The 20705-nt window shown below is 40.5% G+C and overlaps 2 protein-coding genes across 2 annotated transcripts; both read right to left on the bottom strand.

Annotated features, from left to right (window-relative positions):
- Positions 1-2291: 2291 nt before the first annotated feature.
- Positions 2292-14716, bottom strand: ccp110 (centriolar coiled-coil protein 110). The gene is made up of 14 exons (XM_086289215.1): positions 14539-14716; positions 13612-13822; positions 12871-12999; positions 7748-8900; positions 7461-7582; positions 6984-7161; positions 5273-5382; positions 4769-4885; positions 4530-4631; positions 4334-4450; positions 3918-3991; positions 3770-3835; positions 3591-3650; positions 2292-3448 (listed from the first exon to the last, which is right to left on the bottom strand). The coding sequence occupies exons 2-14, from the start codon at positions 13774-13776 to the stop codon at positions 3373-3375; spliced, it is 2469 nt and encodes an 822-aa protein (XP_086145341.1). The 5' UTR covers positions 13777-13822; positions 14539-14716; the 3' UTR covers positions 2292-3372.
- Positions 14717-16991: 2275 nt separating this feature from the next.
- LOC147332569 (uncharacterized) lies at positions 16992-18562 on the bottom strand. The gene is made up of 5 exons (XM_086290618.1): positions 17909-18562; positions 17771-17806; positions 17460-17609; positions 17271-17389; positions 16992-17175 (listed from the first exon to the last, which is right to left on the bottom strand). The coding sequence occupies exons 1-5, from the start codon at positions 17976-17978 to the stop codon at positions 17053-17055; spliced, it is 498 nt and encodes a 165-aa protein (XP_086146744.1). The 5' UTR covers positions 17979-18562; the 3' UTR covers positions 16992-17052.
- Between the last annotated feature and the right edge of the window lie 2143 nt (positions 18563-20705).

Here is a 20705-nt window from a genome sequence, read left to right as displayed (position 1 = left end):
AATATTTAGCTGATTTAGAGTTTAGAAATGTGTTATCATAGAATGTAGAACTGTTGTAGAGACACTGACACTGCCCTCAATATAGTAAAGGCTGATTGTGTCGTGAACTTAGGAGTAGATTGTACCCCTCCCCCACTTGAGCTGTGACAGTAAAACAGAGAAGAGTTAATGCTGAGTGGAAATTCCCCAGAGGATGTATGGGGGGGGGGGGGGGGGGGGGGGGGGGGGTCTCAACATTGTAACTGGATACCTGTGGTCTGGAAGTGAGAGGGGTTTTATGACTTCTAGGGAGTTACCTACACCCACAGTGTTTTAACTGTCACGCACAATCACTCATGTGCACACAGTCACACACGAGCACTCACATAGACACTAGGGAACGCGCACATGTAGGCATTCATGTGCTCGTGCACATAGACAGACACAGAGTTTGCGGCCCACCGTGGGGGGGGGTTTATGATGGGGTCGCTTCTATAAAACTGTGTTTCACAGACAAAGGAGTGAAGATTTTGGAGAGGGACACCGGCCTCGTCTTCCCTTCTAGAAGTGCATGCTTAAATGAAGATGAATAAAGATTTTGTGAAAATGACTACTGAGTCCGGTGCCATCTCTGGATGCTCGAGGAATAAAAAGAACTGGGGTAAAACTGATTTCCCAACAACCCTCATTACACAGAGTGCCAACTAATTAATGAGCAGAATTGCAATGTGTACATAACAATCACCATGACAACTTTATTTAATAATTTTATTCCTAAGTGTAAAAGCGAAGTTCTCAATTTCTCTCAAACGGTCGATCCATGTCGCTACCCTCACCTATGGTCACAAGCTGTGGCTTATGACTGAAGAACAAAACTGTGGATACCAGAGGCGGAAATAAGCTTCCTCCGAAGGGTGGCTGGCCTCTCCCTTCCAGGAGGGGCTCACCTTGAAAGGAGCCAGATGATGTGGTTCGGGCATCTTACAAGGATGTGTGCAAGTCTGGGTGAGGTGTGTTCTGAGCATGTCCCACCAGGAGGAGGCCCCGGGACAGATCCAGGACACGCTGGAGAGATTGTATCTCTTGGCTAGCCTGGGTACGCCTTGGTCTTACCACAGACAAGCTGGAGGAGGTGGCTGGGGAGAGGGAGGTCTGGTCTTCTCTGCTTGGGCTGCTGACCCCACGACCCGGCCCCGCATAAGTGAAAAAAGATGGACGGACGGACGGATGGATGGATGATGCAGAGGGCAGCTAGATGATTCCTGACAGTGCATCACAGAATATCTTTGTGGAAGTGAAAACTGACTCAAACCCTTCTTCTTGAAAGATGTTAGGTGTAAATGCATATATGTGGATGGTCGGCTGGTGTCTTTACCAAACTCATATGAGAGGTATTCTAGTTCCAGCACAGCTATGTCGCTGTCTGTCATGGCAAATGGCTGTTTTAACTACAGGAAACTAAAAACCTTTATTTATGTTGATGACAGTAGAAGAAATGAAAAACAAAATTTCTTGCACAATCTTAGAAAAATTACGCATATTTAACTTTTTTAAAGCAGTTTGGAGCCATTTTGTTCAAATGTGTGCGAAATCTGTGGCTTACGTTTTCTTTTGGTGTGACAGTGTGGAGATAATGTAGTCAGCGCAATGTAGGATTATATCACAATGTAGGATTATATCACAATGTAGGATTATATCACTCATTACTATTACGTATTTTTTGCATATAGAGGAGACACGTACTGTAGATTATGCAATTATTTGTAAACAGCCACAAGCTTGCCTTTTTTAACTTTGTATTCACCATGTATTTATAATATATAGCAGTTGTGCCTCTTTTCGAAATGAAATTCATGTTATTGTGACATAAAAACATTTTTTGCATGCAGGCTAAAAATCCAGGCCAACTAGATGAATATGGTTTAGCTGCATCCTGACACAGATTACTATTACAGAGAAAATGGATCACAAAGCTTCATATTACCACATTTTATTGTGTAATGAATGATGAGACTTATTCTGTTTAATGTTGGAATGTGTGCAAGTCTGTTGAATATAATACAAATCGATTTGCTCAAGAATGTTTGTATCCTGCAACATAAAAATTATTATAATTAAAGTCTTATTGCTGTAAATATGCCTAGAAAAATCTGTTTGGTCTCCTTCTTCACTCTGGATTTGTGGTGGTATTCAGAGTAGATTAAAATATAGTCAATTTCATCAAAAAAAGGATGTGTAAATACAGTAAATTATTTTTAGAGATTTATGAAAAATAAACATGACCACTGTTAATATTTGGCTTTATTACCTTATCATGGGCCAGAATTAAATATCTAAGTAGGATCCTTGTTTGAAACCATGCTGAACGTATTTACTGGGTCATGAAACATCGGTAAAGCAAACAACAGAAAAGAAGCTCATGTCAAAAACTTATGGCTAAGTTATAGTTAGCTTAGTTTAGCTAGGTTATAATTTAACTGTATCATGAATTAAATTCCATGAAAATTTAAATAATTTCAGATTTTATTCTGGACATTGAAGAAAAAAGACAATCTGACATTTTAAATGAAATAAATCATCGTTTAAAAGACACACACAGCAATGTGGGAGAAAAACATCAATGCTGACTGCTACAAGTGCACAAATATGAAGTCAGCGTGGTGCTGCAGTAAACGCATCAGTTCACACAATATTTCAGAAATACTATTTCATTAAAATGTCTTATATTGTTTCTTGGTCTTGTAAATTTATTTTTCTTCAGTCATTTCTGAAACAAAGTCCACACTGAATGCCGGCTGTGCATCTGTGGTCGTGTGAAGCTACATTAATGTAACAGCATGCCAGAGTGTAAACACAGATATTTATCCTTTTTCCGTTTCATTAGGCATTTAAACCAAATACTAAAACACCCTGATACGACTCAGACTTGGAGTACTATACATTTTATAGTACACTCAGCATAAAGAACAAAACAATGCACGAACTGGTAATTAAAGCCCTTGAAGGAATAAATCATATACATTAAAATATTGTATTTTCAGAACAACTACATTATGTGACTGTCTGTGTGCAACTTACAGCTATAAGCACTTGATATTAAATATATGCATGCTAAAACATGACAGACAACAAAGGCAGAGTACTCAGGCACAGAAATGTTTTTACATGTTGTCAATTGAGCTTCTTGTGGCTTACATTTAACTACAGCTACTTATTCTTTTCTTCATCATAACAATCAGCTGTTTTTGTGTGTGAATACATTCATGTGAATTTCCAAAGCTAACTGAAGGACAATCATGTGGTTAGCAGCGCTGACTAAAGTTCAGTGGTACAAGGTTTGTATTAAAATACTAAATATTCAAGTTCACAGGTCGGGGCATGTTTTGTCATGAATTAGCCCAGCGAGTGTTGCTTCTTCAGGTTCTCTGTGCGCTTCACCCTCTCCTCTGGGGTCTTTCTGTACCAGCTCCTAAGAGAAAAAAGTCACTGTGGTGACTTTAAATACGTCAAAAGCAGGGTGTGTCTGAAGACTGCTGTTTTCATGAATATGCGATTCAGGCAATTGGTGTTTTATAAAAAGTGTTTTACAATCTGTACCAGTACAGACTCACCCCTGACGGTTAAGCTGTCCTGGGACAGAGGCATTTTGTCCTTGGCTTGGCTTCAAGACTCTAGGAAAGGAATAATGAATTTATCTAAACAACGTCTGGGGACAAAAATCTAGAAATTACACAGAGGGAAACACAAAATGAATTAAAAAGTAATAAAATCCCACAGCTGTGTCTCACACCTGTTGGTAGTGGGGCTTTTTGGCTTCTGCTGCATCTTCCTAGTCTGTGCTGGAGATTCACCAACCCTAAAGAAGCACCAGATACACCACTGATCACTGGATCTCAACAGCATGAACGTAAAACACGTGTTTTCATTTCTTGTCTTACTTCTTTTTCCTGTCCAGAGACCTCTGTGTGGCAGCAGAAAGAGCCACTCTCTCTTTGGGGCACTTGGCTTTCTCCTGTTGGAGTGAATGTAGTTTATAGTTTATTAAAAAAAAACAACTCAGAATACTGAAAAAGTCAAAGACAGTCACAAACCAATTTCTTACAATTGCTTTTGTGAGAAGGTGCTATATTACAAACAATGCATTAATAACAACAAGATAAGCCACGAGTGTCTGGATGAACCTTTCCAGACACAGAATGCATGGCTTCATAAAACTTTCTCCAGTGTTTGAACAAACTAAAGCTTAGTTTATAGGCTCTAGAAGGACAGAGGGATATTTTCAGTGACAATAACGATCACCTTCTCTTGATTAAATCTGGATACTTGATTATTTACTTGACTGTGTTCATGTTACCATGTCTCGTAGCTTCCTCTCCACACGGAGCTCTCTGTCCTGCTGCAGTAATGCTAAGCGATCCTCCAAAGGCATTTCATAGAAGATGTCATGGATGTCATACAGGGCTGCACGTAACTGAGGGAACAACAAACAAGGAGAAACATGAATAAAGATGGCCCTCTGCTGGCTATAGAGGTTTAGTACACAGTCATACCTGGGCTCTAACTCTCTCCTGCAGGGCGAGATCTTGTGCTGTGTAGGCGCTTCTCTTCTGTAGAGCTTCAGTTTGAAATGAACGGATGAACTCCTGCGTATCCTTAAGGCACACATATAAATACAGAGAGAGAGTGCACAGTTAGACACACTCAGTCACTAACGTCATAATCTAAAATGAAACTTCCTTACACTCCTGTAACTCTTTTATTGTGTATGAAGGTATGAAATGGAACTCACCATGATGGTTTGGCGGAGGTGTTTGACTTTCTCCGTTTTAAGCAGTCTGCGTGTGAGGAAGCCGCGAGTGATAGCACCAATTCTGCAAAATGCTTTCTGCTGATCAGCTGTCAGAACCTGGGAGAAAGTAATGAAGAACATGGAGAAAATGTGAGATATTAAGATAAATGATATCAGTCTTCACATACATACACGTTTTCTGATTTAATGGACAAAAAATAGACTCAATTACAATAAAAGGTTGCTGCAAGACTGCATACCAAGAAGACTTTTAGCTTCTATTTGGTATTTGCTTTGAAGACTTACAACAGTTCAGAGCGTTATGGATGTAACAGAGTAAAAGAAACAATGGTACTTACAATATACATCAGATTTATATACACTTATTATATACACTTTACAGTATATATACTACATGTACTTAAAGGTGTAATGAGCTCAGCCAGTGTGCTGAAGTTTGGATTTGGCTGCAAATGCTATTCCTGTTTTGCAGTGTTTACACACCAGACTTTGCCTGGCCCGAGGTTTGTTAGCCCCCCACGTGGAACCCCACAGATAAAGAGGAGGCTGAAGACATGGAGAGGATGCACTAGAAGGGACAGGACTGGGCAAACCTGGAGAAAGAAACAGTAGATATTTTAAAGACGCAGCTGAAACGAGCAGCATATCCCATCAACAAACACTAGCATTTTATTTTTTATTGATATTATAGGACACAGAATTTAGAAAGCAAATAACAGACAATAACAGTGATCGAAAAGATTAAAAAGTAATCACTGTTGTTCTTCAGCGAGTAGTCAGTGTATCTGATCTGTTTCTCTACTCCCTGACTTCATAAGTTGATATCACCTCTAAGCTATATTTGTGCTGATGTGTGAAATGCTGTTTGTATGAAAAACAAAAGCTCTAACAACAAAATGCACTTCCAGTTTAGTGAGGAAAACACCATCCTTATATTAATAAAAACATTATGTCTCTTACTGTCTTGTATATAATTAAGGGACAGTTCTGGTTCATTTAAAAGGTCATTTCACCACCCTTTTTCTGGTAGCCTATGATAGTAACTGTTAGGTTGAGGGACACATGACGCTGTAAACAATTCAGCCAGAAACTTGGCCTGATCACTTCCAATGATGTTAACCTATAATTTTCTTCCAACCGCTGCATGTGGAAAATTGATCCAGGTCTGCTTTTCACCTAAAAGTGACAAAACTAAGACATTTTCATTATTCTCATTACTGCCTAAACAACACACATCTCTCTCTCTGTTTTTTAAACTCTCCTTTCTTAAAAACAGAAAATGAGATTGTAGTTGTTCTTAGCTGAGAAACACAAAACTGTTTTCCTATTATTATTTTTCATCAACAATGTAAATTTTGTTTCTTTTTTTCTTTTTTTTCCCCACTACGATAGCTGGTGACCTGCAGAATCACCTCTCATAGTTGGAGCGACGTCAGGCACATTCACACTCACTTTTTTCCTCTGCATAAATAACTCACATGGCCAATGGTATGCTCCATGGTGATCCATAAGTATGATCACAAGTTTATTTAGTTATTTTTCAACCCAACAAAACAAATAAGCAAAAACATGATGCTGATGCTATGAACGCTCTACACACATGAATCTAGATGCAAGAAAACTGCTGCGCATCTGAGGTGTGAGGAAGAAACTGAACTCTCAGATAGCTGCATGCTCGAGTTATCATAGCTCTGTTTGCCTCCCTCTGATCCGTTCTCAGCCAGCTCCTGCTCTGATCATGTGTAGCCTGCTCATCAGCTCAGAAGTGACCGCAACGCAACCTCACACAGTGGTTGCGTGCTTTGCTGCACACAGTGGCAAAGACTTGCACAGTGACTTTCATATTTAATTCAGCTTCTCCATCTTATAATTTTAGCTGTTGCATACAGGGTTCAGCATATTAGTTGTTTGTATAGGTGTGCTCTATATCTCAACAATGGCTCATATTAGGTTTTTCTAACATGTCAAGTGCCTCTATGCACTTCATCAGTTTAAATATTCTCCTAATTTACTTCATCTAATATGTCAATGTACTGAATTTGAGCTAACCTTAGCTTAATGCAGTTAACTTTTAACAATTATAATCTAAACATTTTGTTTCAGCAAGGGGTGGGTGAAAATGAACCATGACATTCATGTGTCTTTTGTGAACACTTTTTACAATCCTGAGCACAGAAGTTTATTAAAACGATACCTATACTGTGTCCAGGTGATCGTTCTGATGGTGTGTGGACAGGACTTAGTCCCGGGCACGAGGGGCTCATGATAGGATGGCAGTCGTTCACAGACCTACGATTCCAGCCACAAGCATCTGCACTTAGAGGACGTACAGACCCCTGCTCCTTCAGCCTTCTCTCTGTCTCCTCAAGCTCCTAAACACACCGCACACAACATTATTTGTATTTCACTAATGCTCTGCTCATAATCTTTTTAAAAAGGCATATAAAACTCAGATGTACACACACACACACACACACACACACACACACACACACACACACACACACACACACACACAAAGAAAGCAAAATAAAATAAAGAAAATAAAGTTTGGCATTGTAGTTAAACATATTAGGTTTTGGTGTAGCTTTTCATGGTCATTTAAAAAAAGAACACTTTTTTTCTGATCTACTTCTATATAAAATGGTCATGTTAAATTCCATGTGCTGACCAGGTGGAGGCGCTGTTGCTCTTTCTCCTGCTCAGCGAGGAGCAGAGACATCTGCAAAGCATGCTCCTTCTCAAGACGTCTTTGCATGTCCTCCAGAGCCTGCGCTCGCCACTGGGTCTCATCTGTTAATAAGCACAAATGCATACAAATAAATCAGTTGTCTTTTACCATGTCAAAGTTTTACTCACTTAACATAAAATATATAAATGTGGGAATCAGAAATCTCAGTGGGAGTTACACAGTTGTAAACATAAAAAAAATAAATAGCTTACATCAAAGGCACTCACCTGTCTTGCGGGCCTGTGCTTCAGCTGCATGTCTGAGGACAGTCGGTGTTTTCCTGCCATTGTTTGGCCCCAGAGATTCGTCTGCAGGAGTCACACAGGGCCTCAGCAGAGGCAGTGAAGGACTCTCTACATCATACGACTGGTTTAAAGGGGCTGCAGGTGTGCGCCGACTGGGAGCAAACAGTGTAACTCCTGCCATGAAGCGAGGGAGGCGTTCCTGGCTGCGGTCTATGCGCTCCGCTCCACAATGGTAGGTATGCAGCTGGCTGTCCATAGTGTGGCAGCGCCGGCGAAAACCTGCAGCCAGGTGATCACCCATTGAGCTGGGCACCGAGGCACTGACAGGGTTACAGTTCTCCTTCACTGGACTGGTTCCACAGTGGCTGGATCGACGAATGCCACTCTGGCTGACGCCCTCTATTCCCACTGAGCTCCAGTGAGATGGAGACATTGAAGCATCTCCCCAGTCTGCCACACCAATGGCTTCCTCTGACCGTCCTGGGCTTCGAGCGATAAGGTCTGCTGGGCCGATGGGAAATGAAAAATGGATGTTGCCTGTGGAAACTGGGCGTGGTTTGCGTCTCTGTGGACGAGGACTTATGCTGGTCTCTGGATTGGGGAGACAAGAAAATGGTTCTGGTAGACTAGGTGAGAGGCAGATGGACTTTTGAGGACTAGGGTCACGCAGCACTTGATGCTGGATTTGAGGCGGGCCGACAGGGCTGTGGTGCAGACTGAATCCAAACTGAATGCCTGTGTCCGTCACAGGGCTGCAGCTCTTCTCTTCACTGACAGAGTCAGTCTCAGGTGGGGGAGACTGGGTCATTGCGCGGACAGCTTTTGATCCCTGCTGACTCTGCTCTTTCTTCACATACTCCCTTGATCTCTTAAGAAGGCTGTCCAAACTAATGTCCTCTTCCTCATCCTCTTCTTCCTCCTCCTCACTCTTCTCTTGGGCATCCACCTTCACTTCCTCCACTGCCTTATAATCATTAAGCACAGGAATCTCAGAGCATGGAGCAGCACGATGACTATTTGTCTGAACCCCAAATGCAGCATCTTTGGGGAGCCCAGGTGAGTCAGTGACCAGAGTGTAGCCGTTGACTGTTGCAGATTTAGAAACTGGCAACTTGTCAACCTCTTCATCTGGCACCTGTGAAACATAAAAAGCAGTATTTCACCAAAGAATTTCATTAAAACGCATGTAAGCTCAGCATACAGGCAAATCAAGTGATAATTATGGTCTGTAAATAATTAGCTTATTTGTTGATGTTAGTTTTTTAATGAAAATGTGATTACATGCTTGAGTTTTGGTTGTTCCATTGTGAACGATAACAGACAAAATCTTTAGATCACATTTGTTCAAAGACTGGGAATTACGAAAGTAGAGCAAATCTGACACTGAGTAAATGAACAATACTGCTTTGAATCTTGAGCTGTTATGAAAACACGTCATCAGGTAAAAAATAGCACGGCACACTGGGGAAAATGTTAGGCCAGATAACCTGTATTCAACTCTGAGTATGTCACCAGAGACAACAGGACAGACTGTAATTCACTTTATGTGCTCCATTATGGGACTGGCACACAAACCTATTTAATATATACAGTGGGGCAAAAAAGTATTTAGTCAGCCACCGATTGTGCAAGTTCCCCCACCTAAAATGATGACAGAGGTCAGTAATTTGCACCAGAGGTACACTTCAACTGTGAGAGACAGAATGTGAAAAAAAAATCCATGAATCCACATGGTAGGATTTGTAAAGAATTTATTGGTAAATCAGGGTGGAAAATAAGTATTTGGTCAATAACAAAAATACAACTCAATACTTTGTAACATAACCTTTGTTGGCAATAACAGAGGTCAAACGTTTACTATAGGTCTTTACCAGGTTTGCACACACAGTAGCTGGTATTTTGGCCCATTCCTCCATGCAGATCTTCTCGAGAGCAGTGATGTTTTGGGGCTGTCGCCGAGCAACATGGACTTTCAACTCCCGCCACAGATTTTCTATGGGGTTGAGGTCTGGAGACTGGCTAGGCCACTCCAGGACTTTCAAATGCTTCTTACGGAGCCACTCCTTTGTTGCCCGGGCGGTGTGTTTTGGATCATTGTCATGTTGGAAGACCCAGCCTCGTTTCATCTTCAAAGTTCTCACTGATGGAAGGAGTTTTTGGCTCAAAATCTCACGATACATGGCCCCATTCATTCTGTCCTTAACACGGATCAGTCGTCCTGTCCCCTTGGCAGAAAAACAGCCCCATAGCATGATGTTTCCACCCCCATGCTTCACAGTAGGTATGGTGTTCTTGGGATGCAACTCAGTATTCTTCTTCCTCCAAACACGACGAGTTGAGTTTATACCAAAAAGTTCTACTTTGGTTTCATCTGACCACATGACATTCTCCCAATCCTCTGCTGTATCATCCATGTGCTCTCTGGCAAACTTCAGACGGGCCTGGACATGCACTGGCTTCAGCAGCGGAACACGTCTGGCACTGCGGGATTTGATTCCCTGCCGTTGTAGTGTGTTACTGATGGTGACCTTTGTTACTTTGGTCCCAGCTCTCTGCAGGTCATTCACCAGGTCCCCCCGTGTGGTTCTGGGATCTTTGCTCACCGTTCTCATGATCATTTTGACCCCACGGGATGAGATCTTGCGTGGAGCCCCAGATCGAGGGAGATTATCAGTGGTCTTGTATGTCTTCCATTTTCTGATGATTGCTCCCACAGTTGATTTTTTCACACCAAGCTGCTTGCCTATTGTAGATTCACTCTTCCCAGTCTGGTGCAGGTCTACAATACTTTTCCTGGTGTCCTTCGAAAGCTCTTTGGTCTTGGCCATGGTGGAGTTTGGAGTCTGACTGTTTGAGGCTGTGGACAGGTGTCTTTTATACAGATGATGAGTTCAAACAGGTGCCATTCATACAGGTAACGAGTGGGGGACAGAAAAGCTTCTTACAGAAGACGTTACAGGTCTGTGAGAGCCAGAGATTTTCCTTGTTTGAGGTGACCAAATACTTATTTTCCACCCTAATTTACGAATAAATTCTTTACAAATCCTACCATGTGGATTCATGGATTTTTTTTTCACATTCTGTCTCTCACAGTTGAAGTGTACCTCTGGTGCAAATTACTGACCTCTGTCATCATTTTAAGTGGGGGAACTTGCACAATCGGTGGCTGACTAAATACTTTTTTGCCCCACTGTACTATAGGTCAAAAGCCCCAAAACTATTTACATTCAGTAAAAGCAGGACGCGATGTCAGCATAATAATATTAGCACGAGAGTCCAGCACTTTTTCAGAGTGCCTACATAACATTATACAACCCCAATTCCATGAAAGTTGGAATGATGGTAAAAGATAAATACAACAGAATGCAATGATTTTCATATATGTCATTGCCAACAGAACATGGAAAACATATCAAATATATTTACTATTTAATCAAAAATATTAGCTAAATTTGAATTTGATAGCAGCACCACACCTAAAAACAAGGTGGGACATGGGACCACAACTAATAACATTAAAAGGTTTAGAGGAAGGTTTCCAGAAAAGCAGGTTGAAGTTCTTGTATGCAAAGAAGAAGCTTTATATGGACATGATCATTTAAAATAGACTGAGGCAAAGTGGAAAACAATTCTGTGGTCAGACATATTGAAATTCTTCTTGGAAAACATGGACGCCACACCTGGACTAAAGAGGCAAGAGACCATCTGGCTTGTTATCAGCACTCAGTTCAAAAGCCTGCATCTCTGATGGTGTATGCAGTTCTTACAGCAACACACACTCCTATCTATGTATTTTGGGGGAAGGTCTTGCATATTTCTTGCATATTTTAGCAAGACAATCATCATCATCATCATCATTTATTTATTTATATAGCACTTTAAAAACACACCTGGTAGACCAAAGTGCTGTACAATACTAATATGCACATAGTAATAAAACCAGACATAGCAATGAAAAAAATAAAAAGAATATCAGTTACCCACAGAGTTAAAAGCCAGGGAATAAAAATAGGTTTTTAATAAAGACTTAAAAACTGGCACTGATGTAGCCTGTCTAATATGGAGAGGAAGGTTATTCCAAAGCATCGGCGCAGCAACAGAGAACGCTCGGCCTCCTCTAAGTTTCAGCCGTGACTTTGGGACCGAAAGCAGCGACTGCTCAGCTGACCGAAGGGAACGAGTGGGGACGTGGGGCTTCAACAAGTCAGACAAATAAACAGGTGCCAGACCATTTAGAGATTTAAAAACCAATAAATGGACTTTAAAACGGATCCTGAATTCAATTGGAAGCCAGTGTAAAGAGGCCAAAATCGGAGTGATGTGATCAAATTTTCTTCTGCCAGTTAAAAATCGTGCCGCAGCATTTTGCACTAATTGCAGGTGTGACAAAGTGCCCTGCCCAACCCCTATTAAAAGAGAATTACAATAATCTAAACGTGAGGTAATAAAGGCATGAATAACACCTTCCAAGTCACGCTGGGAAAGAAAGGGCTTAACCTTTGATAAACGTCTGAGGTGATGAAATGCTGATTTTACCACCCCGTTTACATGGTCATCAAAGGTAAGTGCAGAATCAATTTTAACTCTGAGTTTTGTGATCGAACTCTTTAGTTGGGAAGTCAAAGCTGCAAGATCAACATCTGGAGTATGAGAAGAACGATTTGGGCCAAATAAAATTGCTTCTGTCTTCAGATCATTAAAATTTAAAATGTTTTTTGCCATCCATGCTTTGACATCAGTAAGGCAGTCAAGCAGAGGTCGAGTTGGGAGACTATCAGAATGACTAAAAGGTAAGTAGAGCTGGCAGCCATCTGCGTATAGATGGAATGGCACTTTATGTTTCCGGAAAATATGACAATATGCATGCTGCGTATAATACAACATTACAGAGTGGTAAACATGGCCCTCTCACAGTTTTTGAGACTTGTTACTGCCATCAAAATCTAAATAATCTCCTTTTTTGCTTAAAATGGTAGAACTTCATTTACATTTGACAAAGTGTGGAATTGGGTTTGTACTCACAAAGCATGTTTTGATCTTATCCTAAATAGGCCTCTCACCCGACCAGATGACACCCAGACCTGTGACCATAGTGTGCAACTGACCTGAGCCTGATCCAGTATGCCCTGAATCCTGGCCAAAAGCTTGTTCCTCTGCTGGTTCTGTCTGTCCACTTCCAGTTGGACCGCCTTCTGTCTGTAGCCACACATCTCGTTCCACTGCTCTGCATTCAGCTGGAAAATGAAAATATATTCGGTTGCGGCTTTTGTTGTTTGTTTTTCAGCATTTAATTTTCAAAAATACGCATGTTTATTCAGCTGAAAGAGGCACAGTTTTTCACTTTGTACCTAAAAATGTTATTACAGATGAGAAATATACTGGAAGAATTCAGCCTTCTTCCAGTATATTTTGTGTATCTTCTTCTGGATGGAAGAGAGACTGATGCTGGACTCTTCCTGCAAACTTATTTAGTCAGCAATCACAAGCGAATAGATTTTTCTAACAAACATCAAACAGCCCTGATGTTCCACGTTCGCACTGTTTCCCTTTGCCAGCTGCTGACCTAACAGGCTGTTCCCACAGCAGAGGCTTTGGCTTGTCTTAGCAGTAAATGAAATGGATGCACGAGTAAGTTTACCTAAATGGAATGCATTTTACAGTTTTATGGCAAGCCAAAAAGTCTGCTGTGAGAAGCTCTGTTGTCATAAAGCAGTTCATATATTCATTCATCAGATTTGCTCACAAACAGATGTTTCATTCAGTTTAAACTGTGAACTCTCACATGCATCTACATCTTGTGTAATCCATTTAGCATGGGCTTCCAAGCCTGTCTATCTCTTCCTTACCAGAGGTGAAAGCGCAGCTCTTCCATAGAAGTGGATGACAGAGCGAGCCTTCAGGGAACATGGTGGCTCGCATGTAGTCTTCTTGAATTTCCCCTCCTCCTGCAATAATGCCAGACTCCGCAGACAGAACTCCTCATAGCTTTCCATCTCTGGACACCTGCACATCCACACTCTGAGTAGGACACACACACCATGTAGCCTCGTGGCCGAGCTGTTAAATTCAATGGAGAGCGAGAGATTAAAAGGGAGGGTCCGTGTGAGGCTGCACTACACTGGGGTTTGACCGACGAGCCGAAACCATGTGGGTAAATGTGACAAATCACCTACAACAATAGCCAGTCTGTCTGTCCTCTGTGATTTTATCACACTCATCACATTCCTGCCATTCCTTTGCTTTCTGTCATACATTGCTGGTGCCTGTCTTCCATTTCCATGTTTTGTGGAAATGCAAAAGGGACTCGTGTGTCTGATCAATACTGTTTCTATTTCTGAAATGTCTGTCAGCAAATGACAGTAGTCTGCAGACTACTCACAGACAGGTAGGGCGTTTGCGTAAGCAGACAGCTCCTGTGTGGATTCAATTAAAACAATGTGCCTTTGAAATAAGCGTGAGTGTTACTGGCTCTATGCAGCATATCTAATCTATTGGATAGGTTTGAATTCAACCAGCAGGTCCTAATGATGCTGCTGCTGGTCTTCAGACGCCTAATTACACTAGCCAATCCACGCTTGTTCTTCCATCCGGCAGAGCAGAGGTGGGGATCGTTTTCTTTGTGTATCTGGTATTACAGAGAAAGCTTAACTTCGGCAGCTTTTATGTTAATATTTAAGCATTATCCAGTTTTGCTGTCTTTGGAAGCTAAAAAAGACGTCTTAGTGCAGATACCCTCTTCAGAATGACAGCGGATACCCGGCGCTTATTCTTACCTACTCAGTGGAGAAACACTAATATCGCCCTCCTGTCTTCCAGCAGGGACTGTCAGACACGGACAGATGTCGCAGGGAAACACAAACTGGAGGCTTTATCGGTGAGACTCACGTCTCTCTCCTCAATCTCGGTTCGATCGTCTTCATCACCATGCTCAACTCTTCCGGGCTCCAACAGCGCCTCCTAGCAACAGCACGCGGGCCACGTTCCAATCTGATCCCCCGAGCAAGTCAAAGGCTCTCGTTCCAATAAGCTCAATGCCACCTGCCCTCTTTTCCCCTTCATTTCTCAGTGAATGCAATAGAATTAGGCTATATCCTAGCAGGGCTACTTTATCACACGCTCTTTGTTTTACTATGTTGTTATCTGCTCATAGCCTCGAGTTAATAGTGCTCAAGAGGATAACGAGTTCTTGGCAAATGAGTCTACATAAATATCATTAATATGATCTGCTTGCAGCTATTCTCTACTGTGTTAAACAAATCTCAGTTTAAAATTTTATAATGTATGTAATTTATTTATTTATTGTTATGAGTGATTAGATGAATTATTTAATGTGCCAAGTATTAAAAAAAACTGGATGATCTTGGGGGAAAATAATGTAATTTATGTACCACTCTCCTTACTGTACATTGTGCAGCGTTTTGTAGTCTGAAACTTTATGAATTAATGAATTTATGTAATTTAAGTCCTATTTTAATTGTCCTCTTCTGCAAGACAACCACTAAATATGAAGTGACAAAACAGGTGCGCCTTCTAGTAATGTGTACAACAAATTTCTCACATTTTACAACCAATTATGCGCATATAAAGGGGGTGGGAGCAAAGAAGATGCTCTGTTGTGTGTATTACACAGAATACACTGTCCTCCAAACCACATAAAATGAAACATGTTTATCGATGTTACACATGCATTAAAAACTGTAAGACTGCAAAGGTCAGTGCATAGGTTGTCATAGCTAAAGGTAAACAGCAAAATCATCAGATGAGTTGAGTCCTTGATCAACAGATGGCAGTTAGCGGTGACTGTACTGAGGACGTAAAAGAATACAAGTACTTAGGGACAGTGACTGAAGAAAAACTGGCAGGATTCAAAAGCTAGATTACAATGATTATACTTCAAGAGGAGTTTGAGACAGACATACGCTGGTTCTTTTTTTCTTTTTCTTTTTTGTTTGTTTTTTTGCAGAGAGCATTCTAACTTCTTGTTTTATTGCATGGTATTTTTCACTGTCTGTAGTTAACAAGAACAAACTGAGTAGGATTACAAACATGGACAGAAAGATTTGAGGTCAGCTACAACACAGTACGATTCACCTTTGGGAGTCCTGAGTGGTGAATAAGGGGTGATGTATCCTTAGCAATGTGTCACACCTTCTTCATCGTGAAGACACCTTGCTAACATCATGACAGAAGTACAGGGTACCACTTTTGTATGTATTGTGTGCCCAGAGGACTTTTATACCTTGTAAATGGACTGGTTCTTATAGCGCTTTTTTACTCTATCTGAGCAACTTGTACATTCACACAAGCACTTTTTTCTATGCTGTTCCTAAGTGCTTCATATCAGACATTCACACCTCCAATAGATGCATCAGAGAGCACCATGATGTTAGTATTTGCCCAAGGATATTTGGCATGGAGCAGACTGGGATCGAACCACCAACCTTCCGGTTAGTAGTTTACCTGAGCCACCTTAGTTACAACCATCCCAAGGTAACACAGCTGATATTATATGGGTGTGATTTGCACACAGCTGTGGTTTGTTTTTACTATTACTTATTGTTAATACCTTGAATTTCTGTAACTGTGGAGTCTTAATTGTTGTGGTTGTATTTGCCTGGCCTGGATTTTTGGTGTCCAAAAGGCAAACTACTTTTCTGAAGAAGATATTGAATCTGCACACTTGTGATGAAATTGCTTATAGTGCAATAATACATCCTTATGTCTTCCTTTGTGTCCCACTTTTATTTTTTATTTTTTGGAGTTTTGCATTTTTCTATGAATTTTCTGAAAGAAGTGCATTAGAAATTGTTGTTGTTTTAATGGTTAGTAACATCCCGAAGAATAATAAAGAAGAAAAGAATGAAGACAAGTGGGAGCACCTTAAAAATGTTTTAGAATTCCTATTGTAAACAGGTGACTGCAAATGGCAAAGAATAGATTCATTTTCCAGCAGGCAACAGACCTCGTATTATCTTAATAAAGACATAGGAAAACAGGCTAAATCACTTCAGATGCACTTTGGAAGTTCCTATTTCTGTCAGAGAAAAGTGAGGGCTTCCCAAGGCTTGAAATATAAACTTCCCCTTTATCAATTTTATATAATTTGTTCATTAATGAATATACACTCCTTATCTGAGGCTGAATAAATTCTTTAGAAAAGTAACAACTCAACACAGCATAAGGTATAATTTAAAGACAAAATTATTGGTTTATGTTTTTTTAGTGATTTATTTATTTTACTGATGTCCAGAATTTACAGTAGTAAACAGTAAATGATGCTGAAATTCTCAGAGTTCATCTCCTGTGTGCACAGGGGAACCTGAATGTATCGGCTGAGCAATGCGAACATTTTCCTTGTTGTCCCGAAGTAAAGCATCAATGTCACTTTCAGTAAAAGCGCCTTTAGAATCCTGCCACAAAAGCAAAATGTTAAGAGCAAATTTGTGTACTTGAAAAACACGAAGTTCACGTTTCACAACTGGCTACTCGCTCACTGACAGCTTACCTCAAAAGTCTGGCGTTTAACCCCCACACATGAGTTGGAGTGCTCATAACACAGAGCTATATCCAGATTCTTCGGCTCTTTGTTCACCAGAGCTTCATAGAACTGGCCACGGTGAGACTCTGAATGGCAAATCCAGAATAAGTTCTTGAATACAAGATAAATTACTTGACATATCTGATGTTACCTTACCTAACAAGTGTCTGCAGGCTGATGTCAGTTTGTCCTTAGAGACATGGTGACTGTGAGGCAGAGGTTTCTCACACAACGCCCCACTGATGAGGCGTTTAACAACTGTGTTTCTGCTCTTAACTGGGGCTTCCTTGATGGATTTCTCAAGCTCTGTAAGGTATTTATAGACTGTGACTTGCTTTCCCCTTTTCTTTTGTCTTTTGTTTTCTATTTGTATTCCTGGCTATCCCATTTGTTAGATTGTGCTACTGGGTTATCAGAAACCATTAATAAAAAAGCTCTTAGCCATAATGATTTATTGTCCAACATACCTTGTGCCACTGTTAAACAAGTCTCACAGTAGGTGTCTGTTAATAATAGAACAGTTAACAGAGGCACTCTTCAGCAGAAACCGAACTACATATTATCTGATGACTGAGGAAACCAAGGTGACTGTAGTGTTTACTTACAGTGATCTATCTCTTCAGGCTGCACAGGAAGAAGAAGGCACACAAACAGCACAAAAATAGCAATTTTCATGGTGACTGTACACCAAACATGTAAACTGTGAACACTGTAGCAGCTATCTGCACACTACGAAACAGACAAGAAGAAGTCAACTGCACCCAGCTGTCTTCCCTTTCATAAAATGTTGTCACGTGATCTTAGAGACAATGGGATCACATCACTACCATTCCACAAGTGACAGGTGTCTTGTTTTTCAGGTTTTCCTTTTCTAAAAATATTGCCCGGAGTCTTCACTCTGCTCTGGATAGGGGTCTGTGAAGAACACAGTTTAGCATAGGCTTGATAAATGCATGCAATATTAAATGTCAAAAGATGAATTAAGAGGTACAGTACTTTTAATAACAGGTGTGGGGTGGGTGCATTTGTTCATTGATCATTTGCTATTCATGTTTTCATCATCATTCATGGGGTTTTTTTTACAACAAAAAGAGTAAATTAAACTCTATTAAAAAATTTGTTTCAACACTGATAGACAATGCTAATTATAAGTCTTTGCACCCAGAGACAGGATTAGAAATGAAGATAAGATAAGCGAATTTGTCCCATGGTTGGGAAATTCCTGTTATTACAGCAGCAAAATGAATAGAGCAGGAATAAAAAAAATAACCTATATGAGTAATACTATACCTCAGTGGAGACAAATGTACACTTTACAATATATATGTGTGTGTGTGTGTGTGTGTGTGTGTGTGTGTGTGTGTGTGTGTGTGTGTGTGTGTGTGTGTGTGTGTGTGTGTGTGTGTGCGTGCGTGTGTGTGTGCAGCAAGATGGAATACTGCATAGTACAATGGTTGAATGTTAATAGTAAGACAGAGCATAGAGCACTGCACAGTCTGATTAAAAGCTACTGCACACTGATATATCTATATCTATCTAGCTATCTATCTACACACACACACACACACACACACACACACACACACACACACACACACAGATAGATAGATAGATAGATAGATAGATAGATAGATAGATAGATAGATAGATAGATAGATAGATAGATACTATATGTGATATATCTGATCAGCATATATCAGATATGATATATACTGATATATCTGATATATTCAGGACAAAGGATGTTGACTATGGAGCTAGAAACGAGGAAGACCACAGAGAGAGATTGTGGATTAATGTTCATCAGTATTTAAAAGTAAATATAAAAATTAATGGACCAAAATGTGTCCCCTTTTTTATGTTATCTGTTGTACAGTTTAGATTAAATAAGCAATTGTATCACTAACACTTCACCTTGAAAAAGTTAGTATTAAGCACCGATTTTGTTAATAAGTTACTCAGTAAGTTGCTTGACAAGCGAATTCCTTTAACCCTCCTCTCGTGTTAGGGTCGGCACCGACCCATTTTAAATTTCAAATGCATAAAAAAATCACATACATTTGTTTATTGTATCAAGGCTTTTTGACTTTGTCAGGAACCTCTATTTCTACAAAATAAAACAAAAAAAAATATTTTCACTAAATTATAAAATTATGACCTTTGTGTTGTTAGGGTCGGTTTCGACCCAGGTATAATATTATGAGTATAAAGCAATAATTAAAGCCAAAACTGAAATCATAAGTGCACTGTCAGCTAAAACGCTTACAGCAAGCGCCTCTCCTAATCATATGAGCTTTAGGGGATTCTTATTTTGCATGTTTTTTGCAGTAAAACAAAACAAAATAAACACGGGCATGTGAGGTGAATTCACTATTTGAGTGGCCATTTGACTTCCAGAGTGCACATTTACAATTTGCAGCATACAAAAAATGAGAAGAAGATTCACAGTGAGCTAAGTTCAGGATCATATTTTTGGTGAAAATGAAGGAGAGGACACAGAGCAGCATAGCGATTCAGATGGGCAGGTTTCTACGGAAGAAGGCAATGTGGACTATCATCCAGAAGACACAGACACATCTGATCAGAGGTGGAGGTCGCTGGTGCTGAAGCTACCCCTGCTGAAAGATTCAAGTCCAAAAATGGTAAGATCTTTTGGAGCTCAGTACCTCATGATGTACATGGCAGGGCAGCTGCTGCAAATGTCATCAAAATGACCCCTGGAATCACAAGGTTTGCTCTGACCAAAGTCAGTGACATCAAGAGATGTTTTGAGATATTTATGCCATTGTCACTAGAAAGAATCATCATTACTATGATAAACCTTGAAGGAAAAAAAAGTCCATGGCGACATGATGAGGAATACCTGGATGCTTTCGTTGGTGTTCTTCTTGCTGGAGTGTACAGATGCTGCAATGAGGCCACTGATTGTCTATGGGATGCATCGACAGGCAGAAACATTTTCTGGGCAACGATGTCACTTCACACATTTGATATCATTTTGATTCAAGAGTCCTCAGATTTGACAACAGAGAGACCAGACCGAGGTCTGACAAGCTTGCTCCCATCAGGGATGTCTGGGAGAGATGGGTCCAGCTTCTACCACTGATGTTCATCCCAGGGCCAGTGACAGTGGATGAACGTCTTGTCCACTTTTTGAGGAAAATGCCCCTTCCGGCAATATATACCCAGTAAGCAAGGGAAAAACGGCAGAAAAATCTGGGAAGCCTGTGATGCAAAAACCAACTATGCCTGGAATGTACAGATTTTCACAGTCAAAGCTGCGAGTGGCACCCCTGAGAAGAAACAATGAAAATGTGTGGTCCTCCATATGACCACTGGACTGCAGGATCACAATATCAGCTGTGATATTTTATTTTATTTTTTACCAGATATGACATCGGA

The sequence above is a fragment of the Aulonocara sp. 'chitande type north' Nkhata Bay genome, linkage group LG4, assembly GCF_057382095.1.
Source record: "Aulonocara sp. 'chitande type north' Nkhata Bay isolate Kocher_YH1m ecotype deep benthic linkage group LG4, A_spYH_male_GT1.1, whole genome shotgun sequence".
NCBI classification, from domain to species: Eukaryota; Metazoa; Chordata; class Actinopteri; order Cichliformes; family Cichlidae; genus Aulonocara; species Aulonocara sp. 'chitande type north' Nkhata Bay.
This window is presented reverse-complemented; position numbering and strand designations above follow the sequence as displayed.

What these genes read in the sequence shown, in the direction of transcription:
- ccp110 (XM_086289215.1), bottom strand. Translation starts at nt 13,776, where the DNA reads ATGTGCAGGTGTCCAGAGATGGAAAGCTATGAGGAGTTCTGTCTGCGG. An exon ending in AGCACAGGCCCGCAAGACAG is followed by an intron (nt 7,583 to 7,747) that starts GTGAGTGCCTTT and finishes GCTTATTAACAG; the next exon opens with ATGAGACCCAGTGGCGAGCG. An exon ending in GGACAGCTTAACCGTCAGGG is followed by an intron (nt 3,449 to 3,590) that starts GTGAGTCTGTAC and finishes TTTTTCTCTTAG; the next exon opens with GAGCTGGTACAGAAAGACCC.
- LOC147332569 (XM_086290618.1), bottom strand. Translation starts at nt 17,978, where the DNA reads ATGAAAATTGCTATTTTTGTGCTGTTTGTGTGCCTTCTTCTTCCTGTG. An exon ending in GCCTGAAGAGATAGATCACT is followed by an intron (nt 17,807 to 17,908) that starts GTAAGTAAACAC and finishes TATTATTAACAG; the next exon opens with ACACCTACTGTGAGACTTGT. An exon ending in TTGTTTAACAGTGGCACAAG is followed by an intron (nt 17,610 to 17,770) that starts GTATGTTGGACA and finishes AATACCTTACAG; the next exon opens with AGCTTGAGAAATCCATCAAG.